We start from the raw sequence: 16,614 nt of genomic DNA on the forward strand, positions 1-16,614 counted from the left end.
AGCCGCCGCCCTCCTGGGCCCACGGACGCTGAGGAAGGGGCAGGACCGGCCGCGCCTCCATTCGCCCCAATCCTGGTCCTGCACCCACTGGCACCCCAGTGCAGGCGCCACAGGTGAACCCAGTGCAGACATCGCGGAGAAAGGCACTTGCCTCGGCAGCTGACCCGGTGCTGGACCGTGCCCTCCTGACCCCTCCCTAGAGAGACGACAGAGCCGGGTGACATCAGGCTACCGTTTATTGTAAAAGGCCGCGGTGCCCGCGGTGCCTGCAGTTCCCTGGGCAGGCTGAGCCAGGGAGGAGGTATCTAAAAGTGCTATTTACACCGAGCTCCGAGTGTGTGTCCCAGGATTCCATCCCCCCAGACATCCCCTCTCTGCCCCCACCCCACTCAGTAAAAGCTCCCTGCCGCTCCCTGGGCCTGGATGGTGCTCAGGTCCTTCCCTGAGTGTCCCTGGCACTCCCTGGGGCCAGTAGGGCTGGTGTCAGCACCTCGCAGTGCTGGTGTTGGCTGGGTGTCCTCGCCTGCAGGGCAGCCTGTTGTATCGTGGCGCTTGCCCATGGTGAGGATGCCCGCGGCGTGGTTGCCAGAGCCGTGGAGGAGGCGGTAGAGCCGGCTCTGGAAGGCCAGGGGGCCACTCTTCCTCTTGCCCAGCGTGAGGATGCCAGCGGCGTGGTTGCCCATGCCGTGCAGGAGGTCATAGACGCGGCAGGAGCAGGTCTTCTGCCGGCAGCAGTCGGGCAGGCTCTGCCGGGGAGCGGCCAGGGAGCAGAGCAGGAGCAGGAGCAGCAGGCAGGAAGCTCGCTGGAGCTGCCAGAGCAATGGGCAGCGTTAGTGCAGGGCAGAGAGGGGGAGAGTGCGCAGCCCCAGGGCTGCCCCCCTCTCCTGCCTTGCCCACTGGTGTCTCAACTGTCCCCTGCCCAGTCGCTGTCACGGGGCCCCAGCCCCACACTCAGAGTGTCACCCTTTGGTGCCCTGGGACATGGCCAGCACCTCCAGCTGTGCTCTGACCAGCAGCCAGATGTGGGTGCCCTCACCACATCCCTTCCCTGCTCCAGCACACAGCAACCTTGGCAAACACCCTCCCCTTGCTGCCCAGTGCCACGGGATGAGCAGTGGGAGTACCCAAGCTCAACACCACAGGCACTGATGCACTCCAATCCCTCATGAGAAGCTCCTTGATCAGCTGCTGGCCGCAGCTGGGCAGCCCTGGGCATTTGCCACACACTTGGAGCTTCTCAAGGAACTGGCCAGGCCCTCCTGCACCCCCCGTCCCACATCCTGACCTCCCTCCCATTGCTGCCCTCCTCTCCCCCGGGGCTGCAGTGCCCCAGCCCCACCTTGGTGTTTGGCACCTCCATCCTTCCTGGGGTCTTCAGGCAGCCGAGTAGCTCTGGGGCATGTCCCCCTGGGCAGCTGAGAGCACAGTGCCCTGTGCTGCTGCCGCTGCTTTATAGGGCCCAGCACAATGGTGCTGCCAAAAATACCACTGGGGCAGCGGGAGCAGACGGTCTCTGGGAGACACAGGCACGCTGGGGCCTGTAGCCCGGAGACCATCCAGGCCTTTCCCCTCATTTGCAGTTCCTCATTGTGTGGGTGCTCAGTGGCTGGGGCGCCAGGCACTAATGAGGCCCTAATTGCCCACAGGCCCTGTGGCCAGGCTGGCACAAAGGGGCTGAAGGTCAATGCTGGCCCGAACCACAGCGCTCCAGGCTGATGCTCGGAGCCCCATTAGGCTAATTATCCCCCTGAACAAAGGGGCACTGGCAGCAGCACAGCTCCCTGATTGTGGGGAGGTGTCACCCTGCGCTCCCCATGATGCCAGGGAGGGATGGTGCCATCAGGGTCCCATAGCCAGTGCCACCCTTCATCCCCTTTGGTGACCCCATCCTGCCCTGGCCCCGTGCCAGGTACAGAGGGATCCACAGGGCACCAGGAGGGTTCTTACACTCTTTATAACTCTCCACAGCCCCAGTCCAACCCCAGCTCCCCTCCTCTGTTTGTGCTGGGACCCCCTTGTTCCGGGGGACAAATCCCAACATTTTCCTGATGCCAGAAGCCACATCTGCTGTCCGCTGACGCTCTGGCCCCACAGCTGCTGCACCACAGCCTCCCAGCTCCTCTGCACAGTGGGGGCCCCAGGGGTGCCACAGAGGACTAGCCAGGACCCTTCCTGCCTGCCAGATTTTTCCCCAGGGCTGGCAAAGGCCGAACCTGCAGGCCTGGGGAAGGAGGGCAGGAGCCCAAACCCGGGGCTGCTTTTCCAAGCAGAATCTGCCACAGCAGGCTACACACACACAAGCACTGGAGTACCAGCACCCCCACCAGCCCCACAGCAGAGTGCAGGCTCTGGAAGCAGATGGGAGGGATCGATGAGTCCTCTAGGAGCTCGGGGAGGCAAGCAGGAGTGGGATCACCCCTCCTCAGCCTCTCCACTGAGCCCTGATGCAGCCCCTAGACACAGCAGAGCACAGGCTCCAGATGTGTCCCCCCCCAGGCAGCCTGAGCCTGCAGGCAGCTGCTTGTCCATGGGCAGGCTGGGGCTCCTGCTCCTGTCCTCAGTGGCTGGGGATGCTCAGTCTGGGCCCCTGAGCCCCAGGCCAGGGTCAGCAGGACGCTGTGTCACCGCCTCCGTCAGTCTCAGGGATGGGTTCCAGCGGGGCGCGCAGCCGGGACAGCTCCGGCGAGGCCGAGCCGTTCCTGCCAATGCCGCAGGACTGCCCCGCGTTGTGGATCTGCCACAGGTTGTCCAGTGCCTCCGCCTTGGCGTGCTTGAGGAGGTCAGCCTGGCCCTGAGGGGAGAGGGATCAGGGGGGTGTTAGAGTGAAGGCATCAGGGTGAGGTGTCAGGGCAGGACAGGTGTGTCCGTGCAGCTCTCACCCCTCACCTTGAGGACAGTGATGTTCCAGGCGAAACTCTCCAGCGCCTTCTGCAGTTTGCGGCCCCGCAGCCCTTCCTTGGTCTCGATGCGGTGCAGCTCCTTGTGGAAATCCATCCCTGCACAGGTGGGAGCGGTGCTCAGTAAGCGCAGGGGATGCTGGCATGGGGACGGCCACCACCAGTGGGGACCAAGCCAGAGGGAAGCCCTTTGCCCACCATGGGGGTGCAGGCTGGGGTGGAGGGGGGGAGTCCCCACTGCCCCAGCAGCCCCCAAACCCCTCTGTGCCAGGAACGATGAGCCAGCAGAGCCCCCAGCACACTGGCACTCTGCTTGGTCCTGGGCAGAGGCACATCTCTTGCCCCTCGTGGCTCACCCAGGGGGGCTCAGAGCAGGGGGGCCCACCAGGCGCCCCCCCACTGGAGTTCGTGTCCCGGTGCTGAGCACCACGTGACGTCCTCGTGAGCGGGCGCTATATTTACCCCTCCTGACGCAGCACCGGCTCCGGGCCCACTCGAGGGCTCCCACGCAGCCTGCTCGCCCACGTGCTGTCAATCAGACACCCCCAGCCCCGCACCCCCGCTGCAGCCGCACCTCCCCAGACCCCCCAGCACCCGCCGTCTGGGTACTGGCCACGCCGGCACCACGGGGGCTCGTCCACAGCGCAGCTGAGGCGAAAGCAGGGACAGACAGCACCAGGGCAGGGGGGTGGGGGCTGCAGCCCCCCAAACTGCTGCTTGCCACCACTCTGAGAGGCCCCACATCCCAGGACCCTCTGCCCTGCAACACCCCAGCACAGCAGCTGGAGCAGTGGAGGAGGGCACAGAGCCCACCTGTGCCCCACAGCCCCCACTGCTCCTCTCCCCCAGCGCTGGCAGCGGTGCCAGAGCCGAAAGCCAAGAGCTCGGGGAGGTTTCCGTCTGCCGCGTAGGCAGGGAACAAACAGGGCTGCTGGCAGCGTGGCTGGCATGAGGGGACGGCAGAGGGGGGCCCCCTCCTTCCTCCCCAGTCCCTCCAGCTCCTGAGGCTCTCCTATCCCTGTGGGGAGCCCACACGAGCCCATGGGCCAGCAGCCCCCCATGTACTTGGGGCTGGTGGAGCTATCCCTGGAGATCCCAGCCCACAGAAGGGCCACACAGCCATCAGGGCCTGGAGGGAAGCTGGGGGGTCCCAAAGCAGCTGCTGCGTTGGGGGCAGCCAGGGGGAGGACTGGGGCAGGCGGCAGCAGCAGCACCTGCCTGTGTGGGTTCTGCCATGTGTCTGGGAAGTCGTAACACTCAGTTGCCACTTCTACCGTCAGCCCCAGCCTGTTATTTCTGGCACTAATTATGTTCTGGCATTTGGCAGCTAATGACTCTTCCCCGCTTCCTCATCAGCCTCCCCTGCTCTGCTGTGCGTTCCCTCCCACGCAGCCCTGCAGCCCACCCACCCACCCCCTGTCCCCGGTGCAGGAGGCCCCACACCTCAGCACCCCAGGACGAGCCCAGGTTTGTGGCCAGAGCCCCACCGGGGCTGGGGCTGCCCTCAGGGACCCACCTGCCTGCTGTGCCTGGATGAGCTTCCCGTACACCACGTCGGCAGACTCAATCAGCGTCCGGCTGGTCTGGATCATCTGGGGAGAGGGGCAGCATGAGGAGCGGAGCAGCCCTGGCCCCACAACACCCCCCCACCGGCTGAGTGGATGGGGAGATGGGGCTTGTCAGCAGCTGGCTGGTGGCCAGGTTCTCTCCAACACAAAGGAAGGAAGCGGCTCTGGCTGCGGCTATTAATGGGTTTTCTCCCACCTGGCAGGACGAGGGCAAGGGGCAGGCAGTGCAGGCTGCGGGGTCCCAGGGTCGTACTGACCTGGGCAAGCCTGTGCCTCAGCAAGATTCCTCCCTGGGCAGCCCCTAGGCAGCCCCCCACCCACCTCCCCCTGCTGTGGGATGGGCGCAGCGAGTTCAGGGTCCCCTGTCCTGGGCAGGTCCCGGTGCCACTGACCCCACAGAGCTGAGTCCTGGCAGAATGGCACTTACCGTCTCGTAGGCAGTGAGGACCTTGCGCAGCAGGTCGGGGATGGGTCCCTGGGCCTCCATTGGGGGGTACTGCTCTGCCAGGTTGAGGGTGACGCTGGGTGTGCTGTCGCTGTGCAGCAGCCACGTGGACACTGTCAGGATGCACTGCTTCATGTTGGCAGCGGGTGTCAGCCCACACAGCTCCTTGAAGGACACCAGTGCGTTCTGCGGGCAGAGACCAGCGTCAGTGGCTCCCCACCCAGGAACATCCCCGTTTCCCCTGGCTCTCTGCTCCAGACAAGGCTCCTTGCTCACGTCCCCCAGGAAGAGGAGGACTCCCAGGCCCCATCCTCCCCCACAGAAACCAGGTCCCCCAGTGCCTCTGCAGCGTCTGTACCTGCACATTCTCCCGCAGGTCGGTGGCCTCCCGCAGCGGCTGCGTGGCCGTCCGGAAGACCTCGTCGATGGCTTTGATGCCGGTGGCCTTGGTGGAGGTGTACTCCCGCACCCGGCGACCCCGCCGCCCCGCCAGCCCCCGGCGGTGCCCCTTGCCCCCACCCCGGCGGTCGGTGATGGCCACGTGCACGAAGAGGGTGGCGTGGGGCAGGGGCTCCCCAGCCAGCGACTGGAGGGGGACGTGGCGGTAGCCGGGCTGCAGGCACTCGAAGGGGATGGTGTACTGGGCAATGAACTCATCCCCGATGTAGTCATCGTCCAGCACGACAAAGCGCAGGACGGCCAGCTCGGGCAGGTTGATCTGGAACTCCAGGCTCTCATCGAAGATGGGGTTGTCCCCGCTCTGCAGGGCTGTCTTGGTGCGGTGCTCAGCACAGTCAGCTGGGATGCCGTGGATTTCGGCACAGACGTAGGGCTCCACCACCTCCCCTTTGGCCCCTGAGCCCTTGGGCTTGGGCAGGTTCTGCCCGCTGATGACCTTGAGGTGCAGGAGCTGGGCGGGCACCCCGGGCAGGGAGTCCTTGGCATTGGCACTGAAGTAGGAGACCTCCTCCCGCATGATGGCTGGGCGGAGGACGTAGCCACAGGCCCCATTCTGCCGGAACCAGCCTGCATTCAGGTCCATCATGAGCCCTGGTGTCTGGTAGTTCATGGCCACCATCTGGCAGCCGCACTTCCAGAAGTCCTGGGGGTTCATGTTGCTGGCGTCGATGCGCATGGGGCTGGGGTAGACGCGGGAGAGGAACCGCTTGTTGTAGCTGACCAGCTCAGCCGGGCACTCATTGGCAAAGCGTCCCGCTTCCACCTCGCTGAAGGAGCACATCTCCCAGTAGCGCTGCCCACGCCGTGAGCTCTCAAAGTCCTGGAAGGGGACGGCCTGGCAGAGGCTCACCAGCTCCGAGAGCTCCCGGCTGAGGCGCACCCGCCGCGGGCCACCTCCCTCCGGTGCCTCCCGGTCCTCCTGGCCCAGCCGCCGTGCCAGCTCCCAGCCTTCCTCCTCATCCGACACCTCCCCCTCGCTGTCCTCACAGCTGGGTGGCAGCTTCTTGCCCTTGATGAGGATGCGGCCCTTGAGCTGCTCTGGGGAGGGCAGGTAGGACGCCACTGGGTTGGGGGGCTCCAGGTAGAGCTTGTCCCCCAGTGTCTTGCGCAGGCACTGGGCAGCGAGGCGCTGCTGGGGGGCCGAGCAGCGCACCACCAGGCAGAGGATGAGGGGGTAGGCGGAGGCGGTGAAGGCGTGTTGGTCAATCAGCCCCACCACGGCACGGAAGGGCACACAGGAGGCAGCAGAGGGGCTGGTGTAGACCACAGGCTCGCCCTCGGGGCCGTCCCACAGCACCAGTTCGATGCTGCGGCAGCCCAGGCCCAGGGCGCTGATGTAGCCGCTGATGTCCGAGCGGCCCCAGAAGTTGTCCTCCAGCAGGCAGGCGCTGTGGGCAGAGCTGATGTAGTAGTGGGAGAGGGGCTGTGCCATGTCCTGGCAGACCTTGCGGTGCTGCGGGTCGAAGATGGAGCAGTCAGCAGAGAGCAGGTAGCGCGTGAAGCCATCGATGGCCAGGTAGCCCTTCTCCCGGCCCTCCTTGGAGGGCTCGTACTTGCCCACGATCTCCAAGCACTTCTCCTCTGTGACCCCCTCCATGCCCTGCTCCACCTCCAGGAACATCAGCAGGTCCTTCACACCCAGGTATTCCTTGTTGCTGGAGAACTGGACCAGCAGGAAGAAGATCTCGGGGCGGGTGCAGAGCTCACAGTAAGCCTCCACGAAGAGGTCGCAGGCCACCTCCGCACCAGGACGCTCACTGGCCTTCTGCAGCTCCTTGAACTTCAGCTCGATGGTGGAGGTCTTCATGCCAGGGTTGAGCGCTTTGATCAGCTGCACAGCCCGGGACACAGGGATGCGACCCGACTTATCCAGGTCGGCGAGGTCAAAGACGGAGGAGATCCAGGAGGTCCGGAGGCTCGGGTGGCCGGTCCCGGGTGCCTCGGGGCTGTGCTTCCCATAGGACACCAAGTACCGCAGCCCCATCACCCAGGCGCTCACCACATCGGCCGAACTGGCCACCAGGTCCAGGGACTCGTAGTTGTCTCCGTAGATGATGGAGAAGGCGCACTCATCCGGGAACTGGTCGGAGAGGCCGTTGCTGCGCAGGACAGGTGTCTTCTTGCCTACACGCACCTCTTTGACAGACTTGATCTCAATCTTGGCCTTCTCCGAGTCCTTCTTGGAGGGCTCCCAGCGCACGGAGCGCATGTCGGCGTCCAGCACAAAGAAGCGGCTGTACATGCGGGAGTTGGAGCGCACCTTCTTCAGCTCGCAGCCCTCCAGCATGAGGGAGATGCAGGCGGCCGTGCTGTTGATCTTGCGGTCGTTGGGCATGGAGCTGAAGGACACCGTCTTCTTCTTGTGCGGCAGCCGCTGCCGGGAGCCATCCTGCCAGAGTGGGAAAGGGGCAGGGCTGTCAGGGACGAGCAGGCAGCACTCGCCCCTCCAGGTCCTGCCTCAGGGTCCCCCTGCCCCAGCCCAAAGCAAAGCGCAGCACCCCGGGGTGCCCCAGGGTGTCCCAGTGCCACACGAAGCCCAGCCCAACCCGGTCCACCCCTCTCCTGGGGGCCGGGAGCTGGCTCCAGCCCTGGCCTCCCCCACGGCTCTCTGCCTGGCTTAATTTAACTCTGCTTTCCTTCCTTCCTTCCTTCCTGCTCCCGGCCCTGAGATAGATCCTTCCCCACTGCTTGTTCACCCTCGGAGGTATGGCCTTGCACTGGCAGCCCAGCATGGGGCTGGGGACACTGGCTGGGGACATCAGAGGAAAAACGATGCCTGGCATGTGGTGCATGAGCAGAAATGCTCCTGGGGAGCCCCAGCCAGACCCTCTGGCCTTCTGCTAGGAGAGGGGCAGGACAGCCCCTGCAGTGCCACATGCTGGGGATGAGCATGGCCATAGCCCCATCCTGCAGAGCCAGGGGTCACGGGAGCACGGGCTGTTTGCTGCCAGCACCCCATGCCTGCACTCTGTCCTGCCCCATGGTGAGGAAGGGGGACCCTGCTACCACAGGGCTGGGAGGGGCAGGAGATGAGGGGGAACAGCAGGGCCAGGAGCGTATTATGGGATGGATTTCATTAAGTAGCGCAGTAGGAGGAGATTTAATCCACTTCTTCAAGATTATGGTTGAGTCACCTCTAATCTGATGGTGTCTCTGTCAGAGGCAGGTCCTGCCCAGCTGCCCAGGTTGGGGGTGAGGAGGTGTTCCCCTCCAGTGCCCCGAGACCTTCCTCACCTCCTGCACGGGGCTGTGCCTGGATGAGTGTGACCCCGTGCCTGACCCAGGGGGGCTAGGATTTGCCCCTTGGGACCAGGCAGCCCCGGCCAAGGGCAGTCTGGACAGGTCACAGAAATGGGTGGATGGCTCGCCCAGAGATACCTGTGACACAGTGGCCCAGGGATGGGGGAACCAGCCCCAGCTCTCACCCCCTTGTTAGAGCCAGCCAGATCCTGCTGTCCCAGAGCTCAGATGTGTGAGCTGTTTGCATCCTCTCACTGCCAGATTGCTCCAAGGAGCTGGCCGAGCTCCAGGGCCCCATCTCTGTGCCAGCCAGCCTGGGTCGGCAAGGGCTCAGCGGCAGGTCACGCCATTGGACAGCCCTGCAGGGAAGGACTTGCCCCTGGATGCCTCCTGCAAGCTGCAATCTGAGCGCTCCACTGAGGGGCAGCCCCGGTCCTCGCCCTGCCGGGGGGGCGATGGGCACCGAGGGCAGCACCTCCTGCCCCCGGCAGGACGCCCTCACCTCTGCGGACCCGCTCCCCGCCCGGCGCACCCACCCAGTGCGGCTCCGCGCGGGGCCCCAGAGCCGAAAACAGGAAATCCATCCGGAAAGGAAACACGGGCGGGGGGCCTGTGTGCACCCAGCACCAGGGACCTGCTTCCAGCTGTGCCCGGTGAAGGCAGCCAGACACACCCGACCGCCACCAGCCTCGCCGGTACCCCAGCCACCCTGGCTCAGCACAAAAAGCCCGAGCGCCTTCCCTGCAGCCCCACATCCCCCCAGGTTTGGGAAGGGGAGAGGGTCCTCTTTGCAGCACTTTGGGGTGCAGATCCGCGGCACAGACCCAAGAGCTCCCTGCAGCACATGGGCTTTGCTCTCCCTCTGCACAGGCCAGCAGCAAGTGGCAGGCAGTGGGTGCAAGGGTCTCCTGCCCACAGCTCCTCACTCCTGGGGACCAGCAGGGAAGAGCTGCTGCTCCCTGGTAGCCCCTTCCCCAGGCTGTTCTGGGTGGTCTTCAACCCTAAGGGACACCACACAAGGAGCTGGACAAGGCACAAGCAGGAGCAGCAGAGCCAGGCAGCAGCAGAGCCAGGAGGACGTGATGGCCATGGCCACGGGAGCACAGGGTACCCCCAAACAGAAAGCAGGGCTCTGGCAAGACCAGTGATCCTGGTCACTGTGACATCAAGCTGGCAGAGAGCAGGCAGGGCTCTGTAGAAGAAAGCATTAACCATGATGCTGATGCCACCCAGGATGCCAATGGTGGGCACAGAGGGCATGTCCCAGCTGCTCATACCCTGCCCAGCTCTGAAGCATGCACTAAGCACCTCTTCAGCCAATTACCTCCTGCATTAGTGCCCTGGCGAGTGCCACTGCCCTAATCTCGACCACCACGTGACAGCTGCTGCTACTGGGCACACAACCTGCTCCCAAGCACAGGATGGAGAAGGGCCCATCATTTGTCTCTCCCTTCCCCGTGTCTCCCAGCCTGGCCATGACAGGACTCATCTGCAGCTGGCTTCCCCGTGTCCTGGGTCTCCCCACTACCCCCCGAGCTGGGCAGCACTGGCAGGGACGCAGGCGGGGATGCAAGCAGGCAGGAACCCCAGAGCGGAGGCAGTAGGAGACCAAGCACAGTCAGGGCTTTTCTATCATCATTTGCTCCCTGCCAAGAAGAGAGCGACTGACACATCCACTCCCCGCGGCACCAGCTGCCGCTCCCCAGCGAGGGGCCGTGGAGCCAGATCCCACTGGAGGCACCGCACAGCTCCTGGGGCTGGCACAGGATGGGGAGGGGAGGCAAGAGATAACACAGTGAGCTGCTCAGGAAGGGCCACCTCCCAGCCCACCAGACCCCTCTGCTTCTAGCCTGAAAAGAGAGAAGGGAGGAGGTCCTCTAGCCAGGGCACAGGGACACTGCAGGGGCCAGCTCTGGATCCCACTGCTCCAGGCCCCCCCGAGCTCCACACAGCGAGTCGCTCTTCCAGATCCACTTCTTCAGTCTTTTCTGGAAATCCCAAAAAAATAACAGAGCTGGCAGCTCTTCCCGCATGTGCCTCCACTGCCACTCAGGCCCCGGATGGACTCGGGGATGCACGACGGATCAGCACGAGCTGGGGACACTGTCCGGGTCTGACCCTCTCCCGGGTCATGTCCCTCCCCTGCCTGCGCTGGCCCTGGGCCACCCGACCTTCACGTGAGGCCAAATCCCGCGGTGACGCAGGTGGTGACATCTGTGGATGTGCCCAGCCTGGGGGCAAATGGAAGGTTCACCACCCCCAGCCCGCAGCGCCCGCGGCCGGTTCCCCGGGGCAGGGAGGGATGCTGGCCCGTCCCGGCGGCAGCGGGAGACCTCGGCGAGGTCCCCAAGGAAACCGGGCACTGACAGCGCACCGGCACCAGCCTCTGGCTGCACGGGAGCACCGGGAGGTCTCCGCGCCGTCACCGCGTGGGTGCAGCCCGGCCGCCCCCGCAACAGTTTGCAGCGAGAGCCCGGGCGGGCGAGGGCAGGGCTCAGGGTCCCGACGCCGCTGCCCAGAGAACCGAGTCACAGGGGCAGAAAAGCGGGGCTGGGGCGCCACGGGAACAGCCCCCACATGGGGTATTAATAGCATCGGAGCAATCCCAGCTTAAAATAGGCTGCCGGGAGCGGGGAGGCAAGTCCCGGGCGGACGTGACCCATTGTGTCAGCGAGCACCGCCAGCCTCAGCACAATCAGGGGAGTTCATTTAGGAAAGCACATGTTTGATCCACTGCCCACCCAAGTGGGAGACCCCCAAGTCCCTCCCTGACCCCCTGCCCCACCATGGCCCGGCTCCGGGAGGCGTCAGGAACAGGCTGGGAGGTGGCCAGGCCGGGCCGAAGGCTCAGCGCTTGGCAGGAGGGAGCACGGGAGAGCAGAAGCTGTTTGAGGGGCAGGAGCGGGCGCCTTCTCACCGGCACCCAACGGTGCCCTGAGCAGGAGCGGGTGATGCTGCAGCGTGGTCGTGCAGGGGACCCGCGGCACTGGACGGGGCGACCCACGGACACTCCACAGAGCCGGGCCGGAACAGACTGTGCCCTTGGGGACCACGGGGCCGGGCAGGGCTCGGGGACGTCGTGCCAGTCCCGGAGCGACCGGCGCCGCGGGCAAGTGGCGACCCCCGGGCACCGACCGGGGATGCGGCTGCTCTGCGGAGCCGCCCCACGGGCCCAGGGGGAGTGGGGGGCAGCGGGCAGGGCCGGTGCGGGGGGACACGGCTCTGCCCCCCTCAGCGCTGCGCAGGTGCCCGGTCCCAGGGCGCGGGGGGGGCCGGGCCGGTGCGTGGTTCTCACCTTCATGATGCTGGCCCGGGGCGCTGTGGGCGCGGGGCTTCGCTCCGCCGAGTCCTCGCGGCTGCTGCTGCCCGAGCCCGAGCCGGGGCTGCCGCCGCCGCCTCCGCCGCCGCCGCGGGGCCCGTTGGGCAGCGGTGCGGCGGGGCGGGGCGAGCCCGGCGGCTGGGCGCCCCGGGGCTCCTCTGCCATCCCCCGCGGCCTCAGGGCAGCGGCCGCCGCGGGGCCCCGGGGCGCCCGGAGCCTGCGCCCGCCGCCGCCGCCGCTGCGGGCTCAGTGGCGGAGCGGGAGGGAGGCGGTGCGGCCGGGAGGAGGGGACGGGCCGGGCCGGGGGCGGGGACGCGACGAGGATGGGGACGGGGACGGCGCGGCCCCCCCGCCCCGGGCTGCAGCGGCGGGGCTCGGGAACGGGCACCGGAACCTCCCACCGCCGGGGCATCCCCGGCCTCCGCCCAGCGCCGCAGCGCCAGGGCCCGGCAGCCGCCCCACCTCGGGAGGGACCCCGGCAGAGCCCGCAACCTGCAGCCAGGCACCCAAACCCAGCCTGGCACCCTGCAGCTATGCACCTGCACCCTGCAGCCTTGGTAACAGCGGCCCAAACAAACCTGCACCCCAAACAAGCTGCACCCTGCAGCCGTGCACTGAAGTCGACCTTGCACCCTGCAGCCTGGCACCCTACACTCAGGTAGGCACCCTACAGCCTGGCCCTGTCCAGTGGGGTCCCCTCCCACCAGCCTGTACCCCGTCTAGCACCAGTGTCCAGGCAGGGCAGTGCAAGCAGAGCCAGCGGGTGCAGCCCGGGCCCCACGCGGCTCTGCCAGGCAGGGGGCTCAAGGCCTTTGCTGCAGGGTACCCCCAGCCCAAGGCAATGCTTCTCCCCGACTTGCAGAAGAAATGTTGCTCCAATTTTTCCCGGCAGGGAGGGGGGAAGGGGCCCTAACCCAGTTCATCCCTGGCGGGGGTCTGGGCTGTGCCGCGGGATGCTTTGCTTTGTGTAAACCTTGTCCAAGACATCATCCCCTGCCCGCGGCCCAGCAGCAGCTGCAGCACAGCAGGTGCCCCACAGGCCCTTGCCAGCCCTTAAAATAACCCTTAACAAGCAGGCGAGGAAAGGACCAGTCCCCCCTGATGATACACATGCCTCAAAGGCACAAAGACCCCGGTGACTCCAGAGCCCAGCCAGCCGCTGAACCAGTTAAATATTCATGGCTGGCCCTTCCCCAGAACCCCTGAGAATGGCAGTGACTCCTCAGTCCCCAGAGCAGTCAGATTGCTCGAGCAATCTCTTTAATGAGGATTAAAAATAATAGTATAAAAAAATCAATCCCAGAGCACGGCCCTTTATTTATTTTTTAAGAGATAATCCTCCTTTACTTTGCTTTTTAAAACATTAAAAGCATCCCTTGCTGGAGCTTACTCTTTCCTAAACCAGTGGATGTGCACCGGAGCCTGGCTGGGGCTGTTCCATGGCACCTGCCACCACCTGTGCCTTGCCCAGTGTCCCTACCAGGGGACAAAATGCCACAGAACCCCAGCGCTCAGTGCGGTGATGAGCAAAGTCTCTGCTGCTCCTCCTGCTCCTGCAGAGGTTTCCGTTGTGCTCTCTGCCTCGGACATGGGCTGTGACAGCTGAGGTGCCCCTTAGGAAAGGCACAGGCACCCACTTCACTGTGGCTGCGGGCACTCCAAGGCACTGAGCAAGCAGATCTGGTGGCTGCAGGACCCCACTGCCCCAAGACACTCCCAAGTGTCCACTCCATCCCCACGGCAGCACTGAGCAGGGAGCAGAGGCTCGGTCAAGGTCACTGTCTCCATCGGCTCCGCTCAGCCAAACCCCTGGAGCTGGACACCCTCACCCCCAACACCTCCCGCACCAGGGACGTGGCCCCGCTCCCTCCCTAGAGGGTGCACACCAAGCGAACCCCAGGAAGGGTGGGCTGCGGGACCCCTGAGCTGCCCTAGGAGATGACGGAGCCCTGAATGAGCTGCAGCAGCTGCTCCTCCCGCAGGACCCTGGGCATGGGCACAGGGGAGCCCAGTGCCTCCCGCAGCCGGGTGAAGGCTCCAGCCCTCACCAGGTGCAGGCGCAGGGGCCCAATGCTGCCCTTGAAGCGGAAGGACTTGTAGACAAGGAAATCCTCCTGGAGACACTGGTCCAGCTGCAAAGAGAGGGCAGCTGCCTGTGCTGGTCCCACAGTCCCCTCAGCTACCCCCCCTCACAGAGGCCACCAGGCCACCCCAGAGCAGAGCCCACGTTCCCCTCACCTTGTAGCGCTGCCCCTCCGACAGGTCCCGCAGGCCCTGCAGCTCCACGAACACCTCGTAGTGGGGGGCACAGGGCCCTGAAGAGTCGCCTGGAGCAGCACCATGAGCACGTTCAGGGCCGCCCGCAGCCCCCAGCCCAGCTGGAGGGTCGGCAGAGCCCTGGGCAGTGCCAGCCATGCTTTTATGGGGACTCAGGTAGCTCAGGGGGACTCACCCAGCAGGCTGCTCTCCACACAGACATAGTCAACCAGGCGAGCACCCGGCCACATGCCCAAGGTGCGGCGCAGGGTCTGGCAGAACCGCTCCTCAGGTATGTTCTCACCCCGCACACTCAGTGTCTGGCTCTCCCTGCGGTGCACGGGGCTGGGGTGGGTCACTGCCACCCTCCTGCCCAGAGCCTGCCTGCTGCAGGGCCCCCCACAACTCCCCGAGGTGAGGGGCAGGGGTTAGGGTATCCTCACCTCCGCACAGGTTCCACCACGGGACACTGCTTGTGGAAGCCAGCCACCCTCAGCACCTCCCCAGCACAGCACCTGCGTGGGCAGAGGAGCGTGAGGGAGAGTTGGGTGCGTGGGGCTGGAGCGAGTGGTCCCCCAGGACCACACAGTAGGGAGGAAGCACCTGTACTCTCCTGGCTGGGCTGTCACAACCAGCCCATACTCGTGTCCCTCCCAGAGCTCATCCAACAGCATGGTCCGCGGCAACTCCTCCACAGGGCAGGGCAGGAACTCAAAGAAAGCCCAGTCAGGGCACAGCAGGAATTGGGGCACTGGCTCTTCTGGCCACAGGTTCACACCAAGCAGGGCTGGGCAGAGTCAGCGCGTGTCAGTGCGAGCCCCTCAGACCCTCTGTCCTTGCCCACACAGCATCACACGCTCCAAGGGGGAATTTTTTAGCTGGTGCTAGGACAACGCTGGTTTTGGGGAGCAGGAAGGGGATGTAGCACAGAGATGCAGCGGTGTCTGCTGGGACAGGGGGATCTGTGCTGCCATACGGCAGCGGTTCCCTGCATGCACCCAGGGCAGAGTGTGGGGACATCCCGGTGTGGGGGACACTCACCTCCCACTGCCTGGTAGAAGGGGCAATAGAAGGGCAGCCCCAGGCAGTCAGCCTGGAGGAGGGCGTCACAGTAGAGTCGCTCTGTGCTGTGTGCTGACCCCACCACCACCACCTCCAGCTGTGGCCACAGGCGCCGCACGATGCCCTCGAAGCCACGGGCACACTCAGCGCGGAGCTCAGCCGCCCGGGCAGGGTCGGGGGTCAGCAGTGCCTGCAGCTGGTCCCGCACCTCCTCAGGCAGCCCGGGCTGGGGGCTCAGCCTGCCCAGTGCCAGCTCCTGGGCCAGTCGGGGCCACTCATCGCGCAGGGTGGCCAGCGCGTCGCGCAGCTCGGCTGCCAGCCCGGCCTCCAGGACGTGCAGCCCTCGCTGCCGCAGGGCGAACAGCAGCTGCACCCGCAGGGCGGTGGCCCGAGAGGGCAGAGCACCCGCCGGGGCAGGGGTGCAGTACAGGGTGGGCAGCGGCCACCCCGCCGGGGCGCGGGGGCAGCCGGGGGTCCAGTGCAGCAGGGCCGTGCCCCGGTGGGTCAGTGCCCGTGGGAAGGCGGCACCGAGGGCATCCAGGTAGAGCAGGGACCCCTGCGGGGGAGGATGGGGTCAGGAGGGCAGACCCTGCGGGGGTCAGTCCCCACGAGGGTCCGCGCCCACTCCGCCCGCTGCCCCCCCCGTACCTGCAGCGCGGGGTCGGTGTCCCAGCAGCCGCGGAGCAGAGCCCAGGGGAGCAGCGGGGAAACCGGATCCGGCGGCGCTCCGTCCCGGCGGCGCTGCCCCAGGGGATGCCGCTCTCGTAACTCCTCGGAGACTGCCGGGAGAGACACGAGGTGAGGGGGGCGACCCCGGGTCCTTCCCCCCATCCAGCCCCCCGCGCCGCCAACTCCGCGCTCACCGCCGGCCGGGCCGGTGCCGGTGCCGGTGCCCAGCAACCTCCGCAGCCGCCGCTCCTGCCTCCGCCGCAGGTCGGTGCCCAGCGCCTCCAGCCGCCGCCGGTACCGGCTCCCGGCGCAGAGCAGCGCGGAGCGAAGCAGGCGGTGCCGCAGCGCGGGGACAGCCACGGCCACGGCCACCGCCGCCACGACCGCCACCGCTAGCGCTGGCAGCATCCCGGGTTGCGACCGCCGCCCCCGAGCAGGGACCCGGCCCCGGACTTTCCTCGCCCCCCCGGCTATTCCGCCTCCGGCAGGAATGACGGAGAATTACCGCGCCCGGCACCGCCCCCCCCCCCTCCTGTTCCACTTTTGTTTTCATTTTCAACTTTCCACAGCACCCCCGGAGCCCCCAGCCCGGCGGGCTGAACCGCGAGTTCCAGCGCCGCCTGCTCCCTTATCAAGAGGAAGTTCCTTCTTTGGAAAAACAGGGCAATTGGTCCGGTTTGCTTCGCCTTTTGCCTGGAA

General features: G+C 66.1%; 3 protein-coding genes across 3 annotated transcripts; all 3 read right to left on the reverse strand.

The window, feature by feature from the left end:
* Positions 1–218: 218 nt before the first annotated feature.
* HCRT (hypocretin neuropeptide precursor) lies at positions 219–2,442 on the reverse strand. The gene is made up of 2 exons (XM_027896047.1): positions 1,340–2,442; positions 219–809 (listed from the first exon to the last, which is right to left on the reverse strand). Exons 1-2 carry the CDS (start codon positions 1,358–1,360, stop codon positions 390–392), a joined length of 441 nt encoding a protein of 146 aa, XP_027751848.1. The 5' UTR covers positions 1,361–2,442; the 3' UTR covers positions 219–389.
* Positions 2,443–2,494: 52 nt separating this feature from the next.
* Positions 2,495–12,093, reverse strand: LOC114063643 (inactive phospholipase C-like protein 2). The gene is made up of 6 exons (XM_027896046.1): positions 11,905–12,093; positions 5,269–7,758; positions 4,893–5,096; positions 4,414–4,489; positions 2,887–2,996; positions 2,495–2,791 (listed from the first exon to the last, which is right to left on the reverse strand). The coding sequence occupies exons 1-6, from the start codon at positions 12,091–12,093 to the stop codon at positions 2,606–2,608; spliced, it is 3,255 nt and encodes a 1,084-aa protein (XP_027751847.1). The 3' UTR covers positions 2,495–2,605.
* A 1,067-nt stretch (positions 12,094–13,160) lies between these two features.
* GHDC (GH3 domain containing) lies at positions 13,161–16,323 on the reverse strand. The gene is made up of 8 exons (XM_027895985.1): positions 16,110–16,323; positions 15,895–16,025; positions 15,226–15,802; positions 14,788–14,971; positions 14,628–14,699; positions 14,381–14,514; positions 14,167–14,255; positions 13,161–14,060 (listed from the first exon to the last, which is right to left on the reverse strand). Exons 1-8 carry the CDS (start codon positions 16,321–16,323, stop codon positions 13,860–13,862), a joined length of 1,602 nt encoding a protein of 533 aa, XP_027751786.1. The 3' UTR covers positions 13,161–13,859.
* Between the last annotated feature and the right edge of the window lie 291 nt (positions 16,324–16,614).

The sequence above is a fragment of the Empidonax traillii genome, unplaced genomic scaffold (genome assembly GCF_003031625.1).
Source record: "Empidonax traillii isolate 1590-97213 ecotype Southwest subspecies unplaced genomic scaffold, ASM303162v1 scaffold476:size613836, whole genome shotgun sequence".
Taxonomy (NCBI): domain Eukaryota; kingdom Metazoa; phylum Chordata; class Aves; order Passeriformes; family Tyrannidae; genus Empidonax; species Empidonax traillii.